General features: G+C 39.0%; 1 protein-coding gene across 1 annotated transcript; it reads left to right on the plus strand.

Moving 5' to 3' along the window:
* The first annotated feature begins 7,006 nt into the window (after positions 1-7,006).
* On the plus strand, positions 7,007-8,683 carry Kcmf1 (potassium channel modulatory factor 1). Its single transcript, XM_032898292.1, has one exon. The coding sequence runs from the start codon at positions 7,195-7,197 to the stop codon at positions 8,338-8,340; it is 1,146 nt and encodes a 381-aa protein (XP_032754183.1). The 5' UTR covers positions 7,007-7,194; the 3' UTR covers positions 8,341-8,683.
* Positions 8,684-23,187: the final 14,504 nt, after the last annotated feature.

Below are 23,187 nucleotides of genomic sequence, written 5' to 3' on the forward strand. Positions count from 1 at the left end.
AAGGTTCTTTATGTTCTGTAAAATATTTAACAATACAGTTTGAGTGGATACTCTTCAGTTTTATATTTTTAGCATATTTCTTTAAAGTTAGTTTTACATAATTCACTTTCACCATTAACATTCCACAGTTCCCCTATTCACACCCAGTTCCAATATTCTACAAGTAGTTTACACTTTCTTCAGGTAAAACAAATTGCTATTGTAAGAAGCCCTATACAAGATTCACTATATATAGTATACAGAGGCTAGAGTGGATCTAAAATAATGTTAATTTCATTGTGTCATCGTTTATTTAACAGTAACTGATTGCTTCATGAATACAAGAGTGGATTTGGAGAAACTTGATTTGGAAACCAACAACTTTTAGGTTATAGAAGTTTCAGGTAAACATAGGTTAAATTATATAAAAGAGGAAGATTTATGTTATTCTGGAAATATTACAATGAAATGATACAAAGAAGAGAGTACCTTATATCATGCTTTGGTTAATGCACACACAAGTAATATTTATAAAATATTTGAAGAAAAATAAAACATAGTGTGTAATAGTACTGTGGGAATTATAAGAGAAACCAATGAATTAAGAAATCTCTCCTCAAACTTCATCTATTAACTTTGAGATGTTTTCCTTTTTAATCTTTAAGGATGCCCATTACCTCTATGTAGTTTTAATCATTGTAGGATGGCTATTGCCTATTTCAATACCTGTTCTATTCACACTACTGTAACATCCCTCTATTCAAGGATTATTTTAAAGTAGAAAATATTGACATACAGCTGAGAAACCACCACGGGATGTTGAAGATTATTCCAGTTTTTTGAATAGTGTAAATAACCTAGTTTGGGGCAGATAGCTTTTTACATTTGGAAAGAAATACTTAATACTTTGGGTAATTTAAAGATACATTTACAGGCTCAAGGCAGGTGGAAATTTTTTAGACCTTGAAATGAAATCAATGTTAATTTTTGTGTGTTTGTTATCTATCTATCTATCTATCTCTCTATCTATCTATCTATCTCTATCTATCTATCTATCTTTCTATCCATCCATATATATAATCTATCTATTGACATTACAGGCTGACCACCACACCTCCTCTTCTTGCAGAATTCCCCTCATGAAATTTCTCCCCCACTACTTATCTTTTTCACCTCTGAAAATGGGGATGTCACCCCCCTCCCTCCAAGTATTAATCTACCCTGGTTCATAAATTCACTGGAGGACTAGAAACATTCTCTTCTCCTGAGGTCAGACAATGCAGCCCGTTTTAGGGAACTGGATTCTCAGGCAGTCAACAGAGTCAGGGTCAGACCCTGGTCTAGGTCTTGGGAGACCGTTATGAAGTTCAAACTGTATGTCTGCTACATTGTGCAGGATCCCAGGTCTAGACTCTTATGTACTTTGTATAGTGGTTCAGTCTAGAGGACTACCCAAGGGCCAAGGTTAGGTAATAATTTTGGTCTTCTTGGGGACTCCATATACCCTCCACATTCATCAATCTTTCCCCTACCTCTTCCACAAGATTTCGAGTACCCAGAATAATGTTGGCTGTGTGACTCTACATCTGTTTTGGTTTGGGAATGATTTAAGAGACATCTGGAATTGTTTTAACCTCTAAATGAATCCAGGAACCTCAAGTCACTGCAGGACTATGTACAGCAGAAGCCAGCAGAAAGGAGGGTTTGGTCACATGTCTTACAGACTGTAAGAGATCACAAATGCCAACACAACAGATTACTATACCCAGCAAAACTTTCCATTAGCATAAATGGAGAAAACAAGATATACCATGACAAAATAAAATTTAAGCAATGTATATCCCAAAACACAGCCCACAATAGCACTAGAAATAAACTTTACTCCAATGAGGCTACCTACACCCAAGAAGTAAATTCACACAAGAAAAACCAAAAGAAGAGAAATAGACATATGCTATGATAACACCAACATCAAAGTAGCAGGAATTTCCCATTATTGCTCATTAATATCTCTAAACATCAGTTAACTCAATTCCCCTATTAAAAACACTGGCTAACAGAGTGATGGAATAAAAATAAAAAATCCTTCTGCAGTATATACGAAACACACCTCAACAAGAAAGATAGACAGCTCTCTACCGCATTTTTAATAGGATTTTTTTTCCTCTCTAGAGTCTAACTTCTTGAGTTCTTTGCATATTTTAGATATTAGACCCCTATCAGATGTAGGATTGGTAAAGATCTTTTCCCAATCTCTTGGTTGCCATTGTGTCCCAATGACAGTGCCCTTTGCCTTATAGAAACTTTACAGTTTTATGAGGTACCATTTGTCCATTCACGATCTTAGACCATAAGTCACTGGTGTTTTGTTCAGGAAATTTTCCCCAGTGCCCATGTGATTGAGACTTTAGCCTACTTTTTCTTCTATTTGTTTGAGTATATCTGGTTTGATGTGGAGACCTTGATCTATTGGAATTAAGCTTTGAACAGGGCGATAACAATGGTTCGATTTGCATTCTTCTATATGCTGATCTCCAGTAGAACCAGCACCATTTGTTGAGAGTAATATCTTTTTTTCCATTGGATGGTTTTAGCTCCTTTGCAAAGACCAAGTGACCATATGTGTATGGGTTCATTTCTGGGTCTTCAATTCTATTCCACTGATCTACCTGCCTGTCTCTGTACTAATACCATACAGTTTTTATCACTATTGCTCTATAATACTGCTTGAGGTCAGGGATGGTGATTTCCCCAGAAGTTCTTTTGTTCGTGGTGGTAGATTTAGCTATACTGGGATCTTTTATTCCAAATGATTTTGCAAAATTCTCTTTCTAACTCTATGAAGAATTGAGTTGGAATTTTGATGGGGATTGCATTGAATCTGTAGATTGCTTTTGGCAAAATGGCTGTTTTTACTACATTTATCCTGACATTCCATGAGCATCAGAGGTCTTTCCATTTTCAATTTCTTTCTTCGGAGACTTGTAGTTCTTGTCATACAGATCTTTCACTTGCTTGGTTAGAGTCACACTGAGGTATTTTATGTTATTTGGGGGTAATGTGAAGGGTGTCATTTCCCTAACTTCTTCCTCAGCCTGTTTATCCCTTGAGTAGAGGAATGCTACTGATTTGTTTGAGTTAATTTTATACCCAGTCACTTTGCTGAAGTCGTTTATCAGGCTTAGTAGTTCTCTGGTGAAACTTTTGTGGTCACTTAAGTATAGTATCATATCATCTGTAAATAGGGATATTTTGAATTATTCCTTTCTGATTTGTATCCCTTTGACCTTTTGTTGTCTGATTGCTCTGGCTAGTACTTTGAGTACTATACTGAATAAATAGGGAGAAAGTGGGCAACCTTGTCTAGTCCCTGATTTTAGTTTCTCTCCATTTAGTTTGATGTTAGCTACTAGTTTGTTGTATGTTGCTTTTACTATGTTTAGATATAGGCCTTGAATTCCTGATCTTTCCAGAACTTTTATCATGAAGGGGTGTTGAAATTTAGCAAATGATTTTGCAGCATCTAATGAAATGATCATGTGGCTTTTCTCTTTAAGTTTGTTTATATACTGGATTACTTTGTGGAATTTCCACATATTTAACCAATCTTATATTCCTGGGATGAAACTTACTTGATCAGGATGGATGATTGTTTTGTTGTGTTCTTGGATTCTGTTTGCAAGAATTTTATTGAGTATTTTGTGCCTATATTGATAAAGTTAATTGGTCTGAAGTTCTCTTTCTTTGTTGGGTCTTTGTGTGATTCAGGTATAAGTGTAATTGTAGCTTCATAGAATGAACTGGGTAATGCTCTGTCTGTTTCTATTTTATGGAATAGTTTGGAGAGTACTGGTATGAGATCTTCTATGAATGTCTGATGGAATTCTGCACTAAACCTCTCTGGTCTCTTTTTGGTTGGGAGACTTTTAATAACTGCTTCAATTTCTTTAGGAGTTATGGGGTTGTTTAAATTGTTTATCTAATCCTTATTTAACTTTGGTACATGGTATTTGTCTAGAAAACTGTCCATTTCTTCCAGATTTTCCAGTTTTATTGAATATAGGCTTTTGTAGTAGGATCTGATGCATTTTTGAATTTCCTCAGATTTATTGTTATATCTCGTTTTCCTTTCTTATTTTGTTAATATGGATTCTGTCTCTGTGCCCTCTGGTTAGTCTGGCTAAGGGGTTTATCCTTCTTGATGGTTTTCTCAAAGAACAAGGTAGATTCTTTGCGTAGTCCTTTTTGCTTCTACTTAGTTGATTTCAGCCCTAAGTTTGATATTTCCTGTGTTCTACTCCTCTTGGGTGTATTTGCTCCTTTTTGTTCTAGAGCTTTTAAGTGCACTGTCAAGCTGCTAATGTATGCTCTCTCCTGTTTCTTTTTGGAGGCACTCAGAGCTATGATTTTTTTCCTCTTATCACTGCTTTCATTGTATTCCAAAAGTTTAGGTATGTTTTGTCTTCATTTTCATTAAATTCTAAAAACTCTTTAATGTCTTTCTTTATTTCTTAATGACCAAGTTATCAGAGTACAGAGTTGTTCAATTTCCATGTATATGTGTGATTTCTGTCATTTTTCTTGTTATTGAAGACCAGTCTTAGTCCATGGTGATCTGATAGGATGCACGGGATTATTTCAAATGTCATATCTTTTGAGGCCTGTTTTGTGACTGATTATCTCATCAATTTTGGAGAAGGTACTACAAGGTGCAGAGAAAGGTATATTCTTTTTCTTTAGGATGAAATGTTCTATAAATATCTGTTAAATCTATTTGGTTCATAACTTCTGATACTTTCTCTATACCTCTGTTTAGTTTCTGTTTCCATGATCTTTCTATTGATGAGAGTGTGGTGTTGAAATCTACTACTATTATTGAGTGAGGTTTAATACGTGCTTTCAGCTTTAGTAAGGTTTCTTTTAGGAATGTAGGTGCCCTTGCATTTGGAGCATAGATATTTTGGATTGAGAATTCATCTTGGTGGATTTTTCCTTTGATGAATATCAAGTGTACTTCCTTATCTTGTTTGATAACTTTTGGTTGAAAGTCTATTTTATTCAGTATTAGAATGGCTACTCCAGCTTTTTTTCTTTGTGCCATTTGCTTGAAAATTTGTTTTCCAGCCTTTTACTCTCAGGTACTCTCTGTCTTTGTCTCTGAGGTGTGTTTCCTGTATGACCCAAAAAATGCTGGGTCCTCTTTATGCTCTCAGGTGTGTAGACACTGTCTCACAGTTTCAGCTCTTGATGCAGGCAGAAATCTAAGCATCCTGCCCCTGACTGATCCTATGTCCCTGTGTCCAGGGGGCACAGATGGCACTAGGCAATTTCCTCTTCAGTCAGGAATGTGGGCAGAAAATATTTGTTTCCACTGGGTTCTCAGGAGTGTCTGCACTTCTGAGTGTCCAGCTCTCTCCCCTACAGAATGTGGGTGCAGCGACTGGTGATTCAGGTTCAGTTCAGTTCCGGGCACAGCCAGAAACCAGCTGGTTCCTGAGGCTGACTGCTCCTATATTCCTATATCCAGAGACACTTTGCAGTTTCCTCTTCGACCGGGAATGTGGGCAGAAGTGGGCAGAAGTGGCAGTCTGTCCTGAGGTCTCAGGATTGTCTGCATTTCTGGGAGTTCAGCTCTCTCTCCCAAGGGATTTGGGTATGGGGAACTGTGGGATAGGTTCAGTTCAGTTCCAGGCACAGCCAGAAACTGGAAGTGTCCTGTCCCAGAGGTCTTCTGCCTTTGTGTGTCCTGGGTCCCCCAAGCAGGTCGCTTGGAGCAGAAAAGTTGGTCTTACCTCTGCTCTCAGGTGTGTCTTGACTCCTGGTGACTGACTTTCAGCTTTTGGTGAAGACAGAAACCTAAAGGGTCCTGCCCCTGACTGCTCCTAGGTCCCTGTGCCCAGGGGGCACCGATGGCACTAGGCAATTTCCTCTTCGATCAGGTATTTGGGCAGAAATTAGTTGTCTCCTCTGGGTTCTCAGGAGTTTCCATACTTCTGATGGTCCAACTTTCTCTCCCATGGGATTTTAGAAGTTTGTGTTTTAAAATCAGACAAAACTCTATAGCAAGTTCCATAGCAGACAAAAGTCTATATTAAAACCCTGTCTCAGAAACCAAAAGCAAACAAACAACAAAATTTGGAAGACTTTGGAACTATGAAAGATCCTCCACGTTCATTAATCACAGAATCATCCGAAATTCTCACTACATCCCTGAGTGGACTTAATAGACTTTAAACCAGAAATTCACAGCAACATGGAGAGACGGTTTTATACCCCCCCAAAAAAAAACCCAACCTGTTACTCCCGGCATCCACCCAATGGACAAGTATGCCATATTTTAAAGTTCAAGGCCATTCAAATATAAGTTTATACTTATACTAGTACCAGAGATCCTCATGTCCCATTTCCAATGGTTCCTCCTCAGATTCCATGTACAGAAAAATGGTTATTCATTCTTTAATATCTGACCCTGAGCCTACATATTTCTATCATTCTAGAACTTGTGAGAAAGGCAAAGTTCCAAGCCCCAACCTAGACTAATTCTGACATACTAGAGCTGGAGCCCATATTCTTCTGAAGGATATATTCTGGTGATTTTGATATTTGCCACACTTTGAGTATAAACATTGTTGATAGGCATCATGGATGAATTTGACCTGATGACCACATGCCCAAAAAACCAATCCACTGCTATGTTCAAAAGAAATGATTTTCCTTTTCCACTCAGTCGAATTTCACAGCCAGTAGTCAAAAATGGCCTACAGTTTGTTTGTTTATTTTTAAAGAATTCTCATTGGAATTTTGCCATACTCAGTAATTTACACATCTATGGCAGTTTCTTGCCACAGAGTGGCATTAGAGTTTCACCACAGATCACATGTTGTAGAAGGCTTAAAAGTATATATCAGGCCGGCGGGGGCCCGAGAGTGACCGAGTCACGGCGGGCGCCGGCGGAGCCGCGCCGCGTCGGACCCGCCTCCTGGAGGAGCTCAGCCCCGGCCAGGCCCGGCCCCATTCCCGCCCGCGCCGCCTCCCCGCCGCCGCCGCCGCCGCCGCCGCCGCGGGAGCGCTCCCTGCCCACCCCGCCCCCGCGGCCGAGCCCGGGAGTCGAGTGGGAGTCGGCCGGCCGGGCGCGGGCAGCGCCGGGAGCCCGCGGTGGGGGCACACTGCAGCCGGGAGCCCGGGAGGGGCCGCGCCGCCAGCGTCTGAACTAGGATGTCCCGACATGAAGGTGTCAGCTGTGATGCATGTTTAAAAGGAAATTTTCGAGGTCGCAGATATAAGTGTTTAATTTGCTACGATTACGATCTTTGTGCATCTTGTTATGAAAGCGGGGCAACGACAACAAGGCATACAACTGACCACCCGATGCAGTGCATATTGACAAGGGTAGATTTTGATTTGTACTATGGTGGGGAAGCTTTCTCTGTAGAGCAGCCACAGTCTTTTACTTGTCCCTATTGTGGAAAAATGGGCTACACGGAAACATCTCTTCAAGAACATGTTACTTCTGAACATGCAGAAACATCAACAGAAGTGATTTGTCCCATATGTGCAGCGTTACCTGGAGGCGATCCTAATCATGTCACAGATGACTTTGCAGCTCATCTGACACTTGAACACAGAGCCCCTAGAGATTTAGATGAATCGAGTGGTGTTCGACATGTACGTAGAATGTTTCACCCTGGTCGGGGGTTAGGAGGCCCTCGTGCTCGTAGATCAAACATGCACTTTACTAGCAGTTCTACTGGTGGACTCTCTTCTTCTCAGAGTTCATACTCTCCAAGCAGTAGGGAAGCCATGGATCCTATAGCTGAGCTGTTATCTCAGTTATCAGGAGTGAGACGTTCTGCAGGAGGACAGCTTAACTCTTCAGGCCCTTCCGCTTCTCAGTTGCAACAACTGCAGATGCAGCTGCAGCTTGAGCGGCAGCATGCGCAGGCAGCCCGGCAACAACTGGAGACTGCTCGCAACGCAAGTCGGCGCACTAACACAAGCAGCGTCACCACTACGATCACACAGGCCACGGCCACAGCCAACACAGCCAACACAGAGAACAGCCCGCAGGCCCTCCACAACTCCCAGTTCCTGTTAACAAGGTTGAATGATCCCAAAATGTCTGAAGCAGAGCGCCAGTCCATGGAAAGCGAGCGTGCAGACCGCAGCCTGTTTGTCCAGGAGCTCCTTCTGTCTACGTTGGTGCGTGAAGAGAGCTCGTCCTCAGACGAGGATGAACGGGGGGAGATGGCAGATTTTGGTGCTATGGGCTGTGTAGATATTATGCCTTTAGATGTCGCTTTAGAAAACCTAAATTTAAAAGAGAGTAATAAAGGAAATGAGCCTCCACCACCTCCTCTTTGATGACCTCCCCACTCGCAGACAATGTCCTCTGTGCTGTATTTGCCAATGAAAGTGGACAACAGCTATCCTGGGTTTGTGTGGTGATTGTAATTTCAGGTCTGTCACTCTTGTTACATTGTGTACATTCAAAAGGAAGAGAGAAATATATATGATAATCATTTCCACTTAACTAATTTTTACTTCTAGCAGGTAAATGTAGGTAGCAGTGCAGGGTGATCTCTGCTTCCTGTACCTTGACATGCAAAAGGCTCTCCTAATACTCCACATTCAAACTGAAGAGGAAATTGAAATCTCTAATGAAGCTGCTGTGTGTATTTATGAATATTAATGAATAAAAACTGCTAACTGGGATCAGAAGTGTGATTTGAAGTGCAGAAGCAGTATGTCCTTGGCCAGTTCAGGTCTGAGATCTTGTCAGTTAGTAGTTAACTATATAGGGACAAAGCAAATACATTTAGGTACCAGTAATTACCTTAAATACTGTGGGATAGATAGATAGATAGATAGATAGATAGATAGATAGATAGATAGATAGATAGATAGATAGATAGATAGATGATAGATGGAGGGAGGGAGGGGGAAAGAGAGAAAGAGAGAGAGAAATTTTTCAAATTTTCTTCTTTACTTTCAAAAAAGGTTCTCCCCAAATTTCAGAGAACTATTTTTTTCTATTTTTTATTTGATGGTATCTTCTGTATATTTATCACATGTAGACTTGAATAGGAAAAGATTAAGCAATGCTAATTCAAGAGACAATGGCCAAGCAAGGGCCAGCTATGTTTCCAACACCAAATACTATAAAGTTCGTTAAATCATTAACTTTCTTCTCAAACACAGAATACTCTCAGATTATGTACTTCAAATTCTCTCTATAAATATTGAAAACTGATACTACAGGGGTACTAATTTATGTATATAAAATCAACCATATTCCAATATTTTTCACATTTATTACACACACACACACACACACACACACACACACAAACAACAACAACAACAATTATTCTTAAAATGCCTTTGATAACTCAATGACTGGGCACTCCCAATTCTTCCTCTCCTACTCCAGGCCACTTGAGGAAATAGCCAAAGACCCCTTACCCAGGAACTCACATGGCTGGTGGGCTTTATCTCCTACACTATTACATATCCTTCTCCTCTCTCAAGCCCTGATTCTTTCTGTGTGTCCTACCAACACAATTCTCACTGTCCTTCCCAGTGCTCAGCTATTGACTATTAGCATCTTTACTGACAGATCAAAATACTATTGGGAAGAAGTGCAGACAATCCTGAAAGCTCAGAGGAGACAACTACTTCTGCCCACATTCCTGACCCAAGAGGAACTGGCAAGTGCCCTCTGTGCCCTCTGTGCCCTCTGTGCCCTCTGGGCACAGGAACCTAGCAGCAGTCAGGGGCAGGACCCTTACAGTTTCTGCCTGCACTGAGAACAAAAATCCAGTAGCCAGGAGCACCTACACACCTGAGAGCAGAGGTAAGACCAACTCTTCTGCTCCAAGCAACCCACCTTATGACCTCAGCATACACAAAGGCAGAAGTAATCTGGGACAGGACACTCTGGTGCCTGGCTGTTCCTGGGGCTGAGACTCACATAGAGTCCTCTGTACCCAAATCTCCTGGGGAGAGAGCTGGATTCTCAGAAGTGCAGAAAATCCTGAGAGCTCAGGGGAGACTGCCATTTCTGCTCACATTCTGGGCCCAATAGGAACAAGCCCAGTGGTATCCAGATAGAGGAACGTAGGAAGAGTCAGCAGCAGGAATCCTCTAGTTTCTGCCTGACCAGGAACTGAATTGAACCAGTCACATAGCTCTCTGTACACAAATCCATTGGAGGAGAGAGCTTATCCCTCAGAAGTGCTGACAATCCTGAGAGTTCAAAGGAGACAACTACTTCTGCCCACATTCCTGACCCAAGAGGAACTGGCAAGTGCCCTCTGTGCCCCCTCAGCACAGGAACCTAGCAGCAGTCAGGAGCAGCACCCTTCATGTTTCTGCCTGCACCCAGAATGGAAAGCCAGTTGACTAGGAGGCTGGCACACTTGAGAGCAGAGGTAAGACCAACTCTCCTGCTCTAATCAACCCACCTGCAGGCTTCAGGAAACACAAACGCAGGAACAGCTCTATTTTCTAAAATAAAGCTGAAAGAATACAGGCCTACAGGATTGCTGACACACAGGCTTACAGAAGGATCAAGCCACTGTCAGAGACAGCAAGACAAACTAACACCAGAGACAACCTGACGGCAAGAGGCAAGCAAAGGAACCTAAGCAACAGAAGCAGAGATTACTTGACATCATCAGAGCCCAGTACTCCCAACAAAGCAAATACTGGATATCCAAACACACCAGGAAAGCAAGATTTAGATTTAAAATCACATCTCATGATAATGATAGAGGACTTTAAGTAGGACATAAATAACTCCCTTAAAGAAAGAACAACATGGGTAATGAAAAAGAAGCCCTTAAAGATGAAACACAAAAGTACATTAAAGAATTACAAGAAAACACAACAAAACAGGGGAAGGAATTGAACAAAACCATCCAGGATCTAAAAAGGGAAATAGAAACAATAAAAACATCACAAAGAGAGACAACCATGGAGATACAAAATTTAAGAAAGAGATCAGGAGTCATAGACGAAAGGATCGCCAAAAGAATACAAGAGGTTCAAACGAGAATCTCAGGGACAGAAGATACCATAGAAAACATTCAAACAATGATCAAAGATAATGTAAAACAGAAAAATCTCCTAGACCAAAACATGCAGGAAATCCAGGCACAATGAGAAGATCAAACTTAACGATGATGTGTATAGAAGAGAGTGAAGACTAACAAATTAAAGGGAAAGTAAATATGTTCAACAAAATTGTAGAAGAAAACTTCCCTAACCTAAAGAAAGAGATGCCCATAAAAGTACAAGAAGCCTACAGAAGTCCAAATAGATCAGACCACAGAAGAAATTCCTCCTGTCACACAATAGTCAAAACACAAAATGCACAAAAGAAAAAAAGGATATTAAAAACAGTAAGGGGAAAAGGTCAAGTAACATATAAAGGCAGACCTATAAGAATTACACCAGACTATGAAAGCGAGAAGATCCTGGGCAGATGTCATACAGGCTCTAAGGGAACACAAATGTCAGCCCAGGCTACTATATCCAGCAAAATGCTCAGATAACATAGATGGAGAAACCAAGATATTACATGACAAAACCAAATTTACACAATATCTTTCTACAAATCCAGTCCTACAAAGAGTAAGAAATGGAAAGCTCCAACACAAGGAGGGAAACTACAGCTTAGAAAAGGAAGAAAATAATCTTCCTTTTGCAATGAAACCAAAAGAGAGACACACAAACATAATCCTACCTCTAACAATGAAAATAACAGGAAACAGCAATCACTATTCCTTAATATCTCTTAACATAGATGGACTCAATTCCCCAATAAAAAGACAGACAAACAAACTGGATACAGAAACAGGACCAGGCGTTTTGCTGCATGCAGGAAACACATGTCAGAGATAAAGATAATATATGACCTTAGAGTAAAACGCTAGAAAATGATTTTCCAAGCAAATGGTTGGAAGAGACAAGCTAGAGTAGCCATTCTAATATCAAATAAAATTGACTTCCAACCAAATATAAAAAAAGAGGTATCATATTCACCAAAGGAAAAATCCACCAAGATAAACAATCAATCCTAAATACGTGTGTTCCAAATGAAAGGGCACCTACATTCCTAAAAGAAACCTTACCAAAGCTCAAAGCACACATTGCACCTCACACAATAATAGTAGGAGATTTCAACACCCACTCTCATCATAGACAGATCATAGAAACAGAAACTAAACATAGACATAGAGATCCTAACAGAAGTTATGAACCAAATAGATTTAAAAGATATTTGTAGAACATTTCATACTAAAACAAAAGAATACATCTTCTCTGTACCTCATGGTACATTCTCCAAAACTGACCACATAATTGGTCACAAAACGGCCTTATTTATAATACCCAGGAGCTGAAAAGAACCCAGATGCCTTTCAACATAGGAATGGATACAAAAATATGGTACACCTATACAATGAAGTACTACTCAGCTATCAAACCAATGACTTTATGAAATTCATAGGCAAATGGATTGAACTATAAAATATCATCCTGAGTGAGGTAACCCAGTCACAAAAGAACACACATGATATGTACTCGCTGATAAGAGGATATTAGCCCCAAAGCTCGAATTACCCCAAGATACAACTGAAACTGAAGAAGGATAACAAAAGTGCGGATGTTTCGCTCCTTCTTAAAGGGGGTTTTATATACATAGGAGAGGTATGGAGACAAAGTTTGGAGCAGAAACTGAAGCAAAGGCCATTAAGAACCTTCCCAACCTAAGGATACAGCCCATATATGTACAGCCACAAAATCTAGATAATATTGATGAAGCCAAGATGTGCATGCTGAAAGGAGCCTGATATAGCTGTCTCCTGAGAAGCTCAGCCAGAGCATGGAAAATACAGAGGTGAATGCTAGCATCAAACTATTGAACTGAGAAAAGGGTCCCAGTGGGAGGAACTAGAGAAAGGATTGAAGGAGCTGAAGAGGTTTGCAGCCCCTTAAGAACAACAATACCAACTAACCAGAGATCCCAGGGACTAAACCACTACCCAAAGACTACACACAAACAACCCATGGTTCCAGCTGCATATGTAACAAAGGATGAGTTTTTCTGGGCACCCATGGGAGGAAAAGCTCTTAGTCCTGCCAAGGCTGGACCCGCAGTGAAGGGGAATGTCAGGGGGGAGATAAAAGGGAGGTTGGTTGTGGAGGGGGAACATTCTCATAGAAGAAGGGGGGAGGTGATAGGGGCATATGGCCAGGAAACAGGAGAGGGAATAACACTTAAAATGTAAATAAAAATATCCAAAAATAATATTAAAAATTTAAAATATAGAAAAATTCTATTGGACACAGGAACCTTCAGGATCAATAAACACATATTCCAGATCAAAGCATTACAACTACCCTCTACATAGGGTGCCTAAGATTAGGGAATAACCACAAATCAGGAAGGTTCAACTTGCCCCATCACAGGTCCAGAGTGAGGGAAGGATGAAGTTGTCAGGTGTGTAGAGCACGGTAGCTGACACTGACAGACTAGGAAGCAGGAGCCACAGCATTGCTAAGAAGTGCATATGGAGGGGAAGCCCCAGCCTGGGTCAAGAGCAGATTTTGCCAGTTGAGACTAACCCTGGAGTTAATAACTTTCAGGCTGAGGTCTAAGGGTTTTCCAAACTGTATAGTAATCTATTTGTTCTCTGGGGCTGGAGGACTGAAGTTCCATTGGTATGTATAATACCCACATCTGCATGCTTGCAGAAGGGTTATTGCGAAGTTCTTGATGGTATGAAATCAAATCCTTCATCTGTATCAATCCCAGTAGTGTGGATGCTTCTCAAATTTGCTATACACATTGGGCACGTCTCAGTTCAGTATTTGCCACCCAGAGAATGCAGTATAGTCTCATGGAAGCTTGGGAGAAGGGCCAAAGAACACCTTCACAGTCTATGCCATGTAAAACCGAATGCAGACAGCTGAGGCACCTGTAAGCATACAAGTAATGACAGTGAGGTAAAAACAGCTCTTATGCTATATTACCTCAATTGTCCTGAATTGATCACAACAACATAAACTGTAGGAAAGAAAAAGAGTCTACATGTTTAAGAGACATTTTTGCACTATGCTTAGGGCTGGAATCCTCTAGAAGAAACTACTAACTTCCTCCCTCTGTCTCTCTCACTGTGTCCATTCTCTCTTGATTTTCTTCTTTCCTTTTTATTATACTTTTCTGTACAATACAATTTCATCATTTTTCTTACTTTATTATATTATTCAAATTTGCTCTTTTTTATTTCCCTTCAAAATGAATTAAATGGTCTATAAATATTTTCATTCTTGGAAATGTTTGTTGTTTCTTTTCTTCATGTCCCTTTGTGTATATTTGCATTATTTCTTTTTGGTTTTCTCTTTTTTTTTTTTTCTTTTTTGCTTCGTAGATTGGCTAGATGCTGAATTTTCTCATTGTTCCTGCTTTTGCCACACCTTCTCTACCTTTAATATTTCCACTTTAACCGACTGTCTTGCAAATGACCTTAGTTTATTATATTCATATATTTAGGCTCAATCATACATTTATAGTATTTTGGTTTTGAAGTCGTTCTATTATTGGGTTTTGTTGCTAAATTCTGTCTGTATTTTTTATTTTTATTCAAATTAATTCCTATTTCTCTTTTTCTTCTATACATTTTCAACATTTCCCTTTATTTCTCCTAACCTTATTTCTCTAATTGTCACTTTCTATGTCTAAATCTTTTTTTTAATTTTTCAATTTTATTTTTCTTCGATATTTTAAGTAATTACATCTCAAATGTTATCTCCTTTCCCACCTCTTCCATACCCTATCCCTCTCCCCCAGTATCTGTGAGGATGCTCTCTGGTTTTTTGTTTGTTTGTTTGTTTTTGTTTTTTAATACAGTATTCTGCCTGCATGTATGCCTGGCAGTCAAAAGAGGCACGAAATTTCATATAAATGATTCTGAGCCACCATGTGTTTGCTAGGAATTGAACTCAGGAAATTTGGGAGAGCAGCAAGTATACTTAAACTCTCAGCTATCTCTCCATGCTCCTACTTATTTTATATAAACTAGCTAGTTACAATTTTTCATACATGCCCGAAATATTACTATTAATTTATAGCATACTTCTTAGTAGCTTTTCTGTATTGTTTATTCACTAGTGATGATAGATCAAGGGGCTGCAATCAATGTCATGCATTATCTCTAGACCCGTCCTGGGTTTATTTTACTGGTGTTACAACAGTGTGGATTCTCCTTACTGAGTGGTACTGGGGACAAAGCCTTCATCTGTAGCCCTGTCAATGAAAGGATTTTGAAATAAAATCAGAAGACACATTTGAAACATAACACAAAAACTATGTGAAAGGTCTGTTGGAAGTAGTATAGAATGCTGATGTCTGTGCTCTAAGTAACTACATTTTAACTCACATATTATTTGAACAAAGCTATACTATCCCCTACTTCATAAAAGGGAGAAATGTGCATGTACCCTAATCCCTCCCAGGGTTCTTTATGTAGTTGATGGTTACTAGGAAATGAGGCTTACTCTTCAGGAACGAATCAGTGGTAAGGTGTCCATGCTTCTGTAAACAAACTCTCACACACGCATATCCTATAAACAGCCCAAATGGCTCTCTCTCGCTCTCTCTCTCTCTCTCTCTCTCTCTCTCTCTCTCTCTCTCTCTCTCTCTCTCATACACAGAGAGACAGAAAAGATATCAAAATGGAAAGCAGAGAAGAGAGACAAGAGAAGATAAACAGGTAACTATGATTGGACATGCATAAAAACGTCAAAGTGAAATGTATTGTATGTACATAATAGGAACTATATCTGTTTAACTTAAATTGAATGAAATAAAATATGGTGATACCATAATTTAAATTAACGGAAAAAAGAAATTTGCTGGGCATTGGTAAAACACCTCTTTATCATAATCACTCAGGAAAAGACAAGTGGAAAAATGGAGTATACCAGAAGAAGATTAGATAATACAGTTCACTGACCTACTTCCATGCAAGGGACTCAAATACCTTTCATTCTTTTGAACACCTCCAATGGGTGAGTAGACAAACTCCCCACAAAAATCAAAATACAATCATCAGCTGTACACAAAATATTGTGATTCAATTTGGAATCCACAGTTCCCAAAGTCATATAATAACCCAGTTTTCATTTCTCGCTATGCAGTCCTGACCCCAGAAAGGATTCAATTAGAGAAAAAAGCAAGATTTCCTTTCCAAAAACTGTTTGTGATCTTAAGACCACAAGACCCATCCTCACATCCTATGTACAGAAAAATAGTTATTCATTAATGGTCCTAAATGTGGACTGGGCATGTGGAAATCAAGTCAAGTGTTTTCAGAATGCTTATTCAAAATGTTTGTACTGGGATATCAGAATTATCAGGGTATATCCTTAAATAGAATACAGGACTCAAGCTTTACTGTGAGAACCAATAGGTCTTCATTTGGGCCGGGACCTTTGCATTCCTTATAGGTTCTCTGATGAAAGAAAGCTGCAGGTCCAGGTCCAAAATAGCTTACTGTCTGTTCTTTCAAAGAATACTCATTGAAATATGGCCATACCTAATAATTTACACATCTACGGCAGTTTTTTGCCATGTGGTAGCATTAGAGAGATTCAACACAGACCACATGAGTTAGAAAGCTGAAAGTATACATCAAACAAGACTATTGATCCCTGTCCTTTGCCCCCTATAAATACAACTTAATTAGGAAAAGATACGTGACTTCTTACAAATGGAGTTTAGGGACAAATTATAATTATAATAACATACGTAATGAGCAAATTACCTAATTTTTCTAGTTATAAACAAAAGTGTCTTTGGGATCATCTTTTCCTTACAGACATAAGCACACAAGAATTTAATGCCCCAAGCATGTGAACAAAGTCTCAACAGGGATCAGAGTGTGATTTCAAGTATATAAGCAGTAGTTCCCTGGTCAGTTTATGTATGAGACTTATATAGTTAGTAAACTTTGCAGGTGCCTAGGAATAGATAGAGACATACTACAAACTAGATTCCCCCACCCAATGTTATAGCTAGCAATCATAAGGATGGCCCAGTTTGCAGGCATAATGGTAAAGGACTTAACCTAACCTCAGTTTCATTCTATGCACATGTCTGTATGTCTGTCTTTTCGTCCTTCTCTCACCAACACTAGCCAGGGTTCCATGATTCAAGTCATGACAGACAACACACACCAGACACTCCTTTCATAGACAAAACCCAACTGAATTATTGTGTACCTAATATTCAATAAAAAAAGGGAAAATAAAATTTCTCCTGATTATATAAATACAGTAAAAAATGAACTATGATAAAAAAAAAGACATGTATGAGGAAGGAGGAAGTCAGTTACTTAACTCTACAGGTTAAATCAGGAGCAGATAAACCATTTAAACAACCCGATAATTCCTAAAGAAATAGAAGCAGTCATTAAAAGTCTCCCAACCAAAAAGAGGCAGGTCCAGATGGGTTAGTGCACAATTCATCAGACCTTCATAGAAGACCTCATACCAATACTATCCAAACTATTCCACAAAATTAAAACAAATGGAGTGCTACTGAATTCCTTCTATGAAGCCACAATTACTCTTATACCTAAACCACACAAAGACCCAACAAAGAAAGAGAACCTCAGACCAATTTCCCTTATGAATATCGACACAAAAATACTCAATAAAATTCTGGAAAACTGAATTCAAGAGCACATCGAAACAATCATCCATGATGATCAAGTAGGCTTCATTCCAGGAATACAGGGATGGCTTAATATTCAGAAAACCATCAACATAATCCACTATACAAACAAACTGAAAGATAAAAACCACATGATCATTTCATTAGATGCTGAGAAAGCATTTGACAAAATTCAACACCCCTTCATGATAAAAGTCCTGGTATGAACAGGAATTCAAGGCCCATACCTAAACAAAGTAAAAGTCATATACGGCAAACCAGTAGTTAATATTACACTAAATGGACAGAAACTTGAAGCAATCCCACTAAAGTCAGGGACTAGACAAGGCTGCTCACTCTGTCCCTACTCATTCAATATAGTTCTCGAAGTCCTAGCCAGAGGAATCAGACAATGAAAGGAGATCAAAAGGATACAATTGGAAAGGAAGAAGTAAAAATAATACTATTTGCAGATGATATGATAGTATATTTAAGTGATCCCCAATGTTCCACCAGAGAACTACTAAACCTGATAAACAGCTTCAGCAAAGTGGCTAGGTATAAAATTAACTCAAATAAATCAGTAGCCTTCCTCTACACAAAAGAGAAACAAACAGAGAAAGAAATTAGGGAAATGACACCCTTCATAATAGACCCAAATAATATAAAGTACGTCGGTGTGACTTTAACCAAGCAAGTAAAAGATCTGTACAATAAAAACTTCAAGACTCTGAAGAAAGAAATTGAAGAAGACCTCAGAAGATGGAAAGATCTCCCATGCTCATGGATTGGCAGGATTAATATAGTAAAAATGGCCATTTTACCAAAAGCGATCTACAGATTCAATGCAATCTCCATCAAAATACCAATCCAATTCTTCAAAGAGTTAGACAGAACAATTTGCAAATTCATCTGGAATAATAAAAAACCCAGGATAGCTAAAACTATCCTCAACAATAAAAGGACTTCAGGGGGAATCACTATCCCAGAACTCAAGCAGTATTACAGAGCAATAGTGATAAAAACTGCATGGTATTGGTACAGAGACAGACAGATAGACCAATGGAACAGAACTGAAGACCCAGAAATGAACCCACACACCTATGGTCACTTGATTTTTGACAAAGGAGCCAAAAACCATCCAATGGAAAAAAGATAGCATTTTCAGCAAATGGTGCTGGTTCAACTGGAGGTCAACATGTAGAAGAATGCAGATCGATCCATGCTTATCACCCTGTACAAAGCTTAAGTCCAAGTGGATCAAGGACCTCCACATCAAACCAAATATACTCAAACTAATAGAAGAAAAGGTGGGGAAGAATCTCGAACAAATGGGCACTAGAGAAAATTTCCTGTACAAAGCACCAATGACTTATGCTCTAAGATCAACAATCAACAAATGGGATCTCATAAAACTACAAAGCTTCTGTAAGGCAAAGGACACTTTTGTTAGTTCAAAATGGCAACCAACAGATTAGGAAAAGATCTTTACCATTCCTACAACTGATAGAGGACTTATATTCAAAATATACCAAGAACTCAAGAAGTTCGACTGCAGGGAGACAAATAACCCTATTTACAAAATGGGATTCAGAGTTAACAAAACGTTCTCAGCTGAGGATTATTGAATGGACACAAAGCACGTAAAGACAGGTTCAACATCCTTAGTATTCAGGGAAATGCAAATCAAAACAACCCTGAGATTCCACCTCACACCAGTCAGAATGGCTAAGATCAAAACTCCAGTGACAGCAGATGCTGGCAAGAATGTGAACAAAGAGGAACACTCCTCCATTGTTGGTGGGATTGCAAACTGGTACAACCATTCTGGAAATCAGTCTGGAGGCTCCTCAGAAAATTGGTATACCTGAGGACTCAGCTATACCTCTCTTGGGCATATACCCAAAAGATGCTCCAACATACACCAAAGACACATGCTCCACTATGTTCATAGCAGCCTTATTTATAATAGCCAGAAGCTGGAAAGATCCCAGATGTCCTTCAACAGATGAATGGATACAGAAAATGTGGTACATCTACACAATGGAATACTACTCAGCTATCAAAAACGATGACTTTATGAAATTCATAGGCAAATGGATGGAACTAGAAAATATTATCCTGAGTGAGGTAACCCAATCACAGAAAAACTCACTTGGTGTGCACTCATTGATAAGTGGCTATTAGCCCAAATGCTTGAATTACCCTAGATGCACAGAACACATGAAACTCAAGAAGGATGACCAAAATGCAGATGTTTCACTCCTTCTTTAAACAAGAATACCCTTAGGAGGGGGTACGGAGGCAAAGTTTAGAACAGAGACTGAAGGAACACCCATGCAGAGCCTGCCCCACATGTGGCCCATAAATATACAGCCACCAAACTAGGTAAGAGGGATGAAGCAAAGAAGTGCAGGCTGACAGGATCTGGATGTAGATCTTTACTGAGAGACACAGCCAGAATGCAGCAAATACATAGGCAAATGCCAGCTGTAAACCACCAAACTGAGAATGGGACCCCCATTGAAGGAATCAGAGAAAGGACTGAAAGAGCTGAAGGGGCTTGACACCACATATGAAAAATAATTCCATCCAACCAGAGCTTCCAGGGAATAAGTGACTACCCAAATATTATACATGGACTGACCCTGGGCTCCAACTGCATAGGTAGCAATGAATAGCCTAGTAAGGGCACCAGTGGAAGGGGAAGCCCTTGGTCCGGCTAAGACTGGACTCCCAGTTAACGGGATTCTTGGGGGAAGGGCAGTAATTGGGGAATGAAGGGGAGGGGAACACCCATTTAGAAGGGGAGCGAGAGGGGTTCGGGGGATCTTGGCCTGGAAACTGGGAAGGGGAATAACATTTGAAATGTAAATAAGAAATACCCAGTTTAATAAAGATGGAAAAAATTTTAAAAAAGAAGGCTATCACCATCTAGGGAAGTAGTATTGTGTGTATATAAATAAACATTCCAATCTTGTTCAAATTTATTATTTAAACTGCAAAGTTCTTTAAGGGATAAAGAAATTGTGTATCTGTTGGACATCAACTTGTTTTGTGATGATCTTTCTCACATACAGTTTAAATGAATGAAACAGCGAAGAAAATAATGAAGTACAATTTTAATTACTATGGTTTTCTCACCAACTTTATTATGATGATAAAACTACTTTACATTGGATTTCTTTCCAAAAGGAGTGTTTGGTTGAAGATAATCATTACACAACATTGTTTAATTCAACACACCCATTGAAGAAACATAAGCATGACTTTGAGATAGACTTCACAGTATAAGAATAGCCTTTTAAGGTAAATGAAGCTGTGCTCTTCAAGATAAGTTCACAGCTTCCACACTGGCCAGCATCAGAGCTGGATCCTGCAAAACTGAACCACTGGATGAAGTATGAGAATGGACATCTGAGCCTTCCGGAACCAGGAATATTTTTTAATGCTTAATGGCCATGGTTGAAACACAGGTTAGAAGTCACATCTGGAACAAAGAGTATACACCTGTTTCTCCTACATTGTACTAGTGACAGCAAGTATATGCAATTCCAAAAGCCAAATTAGATGAGAAATAATGATCAGAAAACCCATGCTGACATTATAAATTTCTTCTGAGCCTTGGATTCCTATCAACCAGTGATTTCTTGACATCTTTTTCCCTGTAATGAAGATAAGGAATGCCATTACTAGATCTAACTATCAATTCATATACTTTGAACTCACAGAGGAACACTGATGTGTATAGTTTAACCCCAAACAAATTTTTGTATGTGATTTTGAGACTTACTATATATCATTCTTTTTAAATACATGCTATTCAACAGAATACTTGATCACATATCATCTCCATCCCTGTAGTTTTATTTATTTTTTTTATTTTTAACACCTAAGTGATCATTTGGGGGTAGAAACTGCATTGAGAACACACAAAAAGATACTCTACCAGAGATTCTAATATGATATAAAAACTAGTTCAAGCACTGCGAAAAGGTGAAAAGGGGATGCATATTCAGACAAGTAAAAACACAAGAAAGTCCTTGAAAAGCTGGTGAATTAATAATTCATCCTGTACTGTGTTCAGAGAATTTAGAGAGAAGTCACTCCTATCGAGTTCTTACAACCCTCAAGCCTTTCTGGGTCATGATGTTCCATTATTATTTTTTATTACTTTTTATGCCATTTCTCATTTACTTCCCTAAAATAACATATCTTTAAGATCATGAAACTGAATAAATATTAGTTTTAAGGTATTTCATTTCCATGATGGATGACTTGGTAAGTGCCTACAAATAAAATTCATACATACTTTTTTAAGGAAAAGATCAGACACCTTTCTTTCCAGCACTCAGAAGGCAGAAGTGGGAGAATCTGTGAGTTTGTTTTACCAAGTGAGTTCCAGGATAGTCATAGTATACATTGAGACCCAGATTTTAAATGAAAGAGAAAGGGAGGCATAGCTCAAGGCCAGCCTGAGCCACAGAGTGAGTTCCAGGACACCCAGGACTACACAAAGAAATTCTGTCACAAATACTAAATGGGACCAAACAAACAAAAGGAAAAAAAGGAAAGCAAAAATAAGAAAAGAGTTTGATCAGCAATCATATCCTTGAAACATTTATAATTCTCTTCTACTTCAGAATTTCTAGGTTATTTGAGCACTATATTATCATTTTAAGCCATTTGCCATTCATTACTGCCTTATTGATTGTCACTGTAAAACCTTTCATATTTACTTTCTATTTACTTCCTCTGTTATAAATTTAAAAAGCATAATTGTATCTCAGCTCCACTGACTTAAGGCAAACCTGCTAGTTGAGCTGTACCCTAGAAGCACTGAGAATTTGCCTCTTTGGCACTTAGTGGCTGGAACCCAAACAACGACTCATTTCTGCTCATTTAGGTTATGTCCTGTGAAGTAGCCCCACTGCTTTTTTTTTACCTTGGAATTCAGTCACTTTATTATTTTTATTGGAAATTTTTTATTTATATTTCAAGTGTTAGTCCCTATTCTGATTTCTTAGCCATAGCTCCCTATGAAATCCCCCTGCCCTTCTAATTTCCATAAAAGAATAATTTAGATATTGGTATTTGTACAAAAGATACTGAAATGGAATATAAAAGGAAGCTGGGGGGATTAAAACTGGGTCCACTGAAAGATTAGCCAAATGATTCATTCAATCCACCATACCATGTTGTCCTGTTCTAATTTGGTTCCCTGTTTTAGTAGGGACAGTATGACAAAGGGCAAATGACAGAAAACCATATATTTGGCTTACATGTTACTGGTTGTCATTGAGATAAGCCAAAGTAGCAATATGAAGATACAGAATAAATTAGAAACCACAGGGAATGGCTCCTATTAGTTTGCTCTCCCTAAATTTCTCAGCTACCTATCTTAATCACCCACATGCACTTGTACAAGGATTGCATCTTCCATGATGTGCTGGACTCTCCTATGTAGATTAACCATTAAGATATGTTCA

The sequence above is a fragment of the Rattus rattus genome, chromosome 3 (genome assembly GCF_011064425.1).
Source record: "Rattus rattus isolate New Zealand chromosome 3, Rrattus_CSIRO_v1, whole genome shotgun sequence".
Classification (NCBI taxonomy): domain Eukaryota; kingdom Metazoa; phylum Chordata; class Mammalia; order Rodentia; family Muridae; genus Rattus; species Rattus rattus.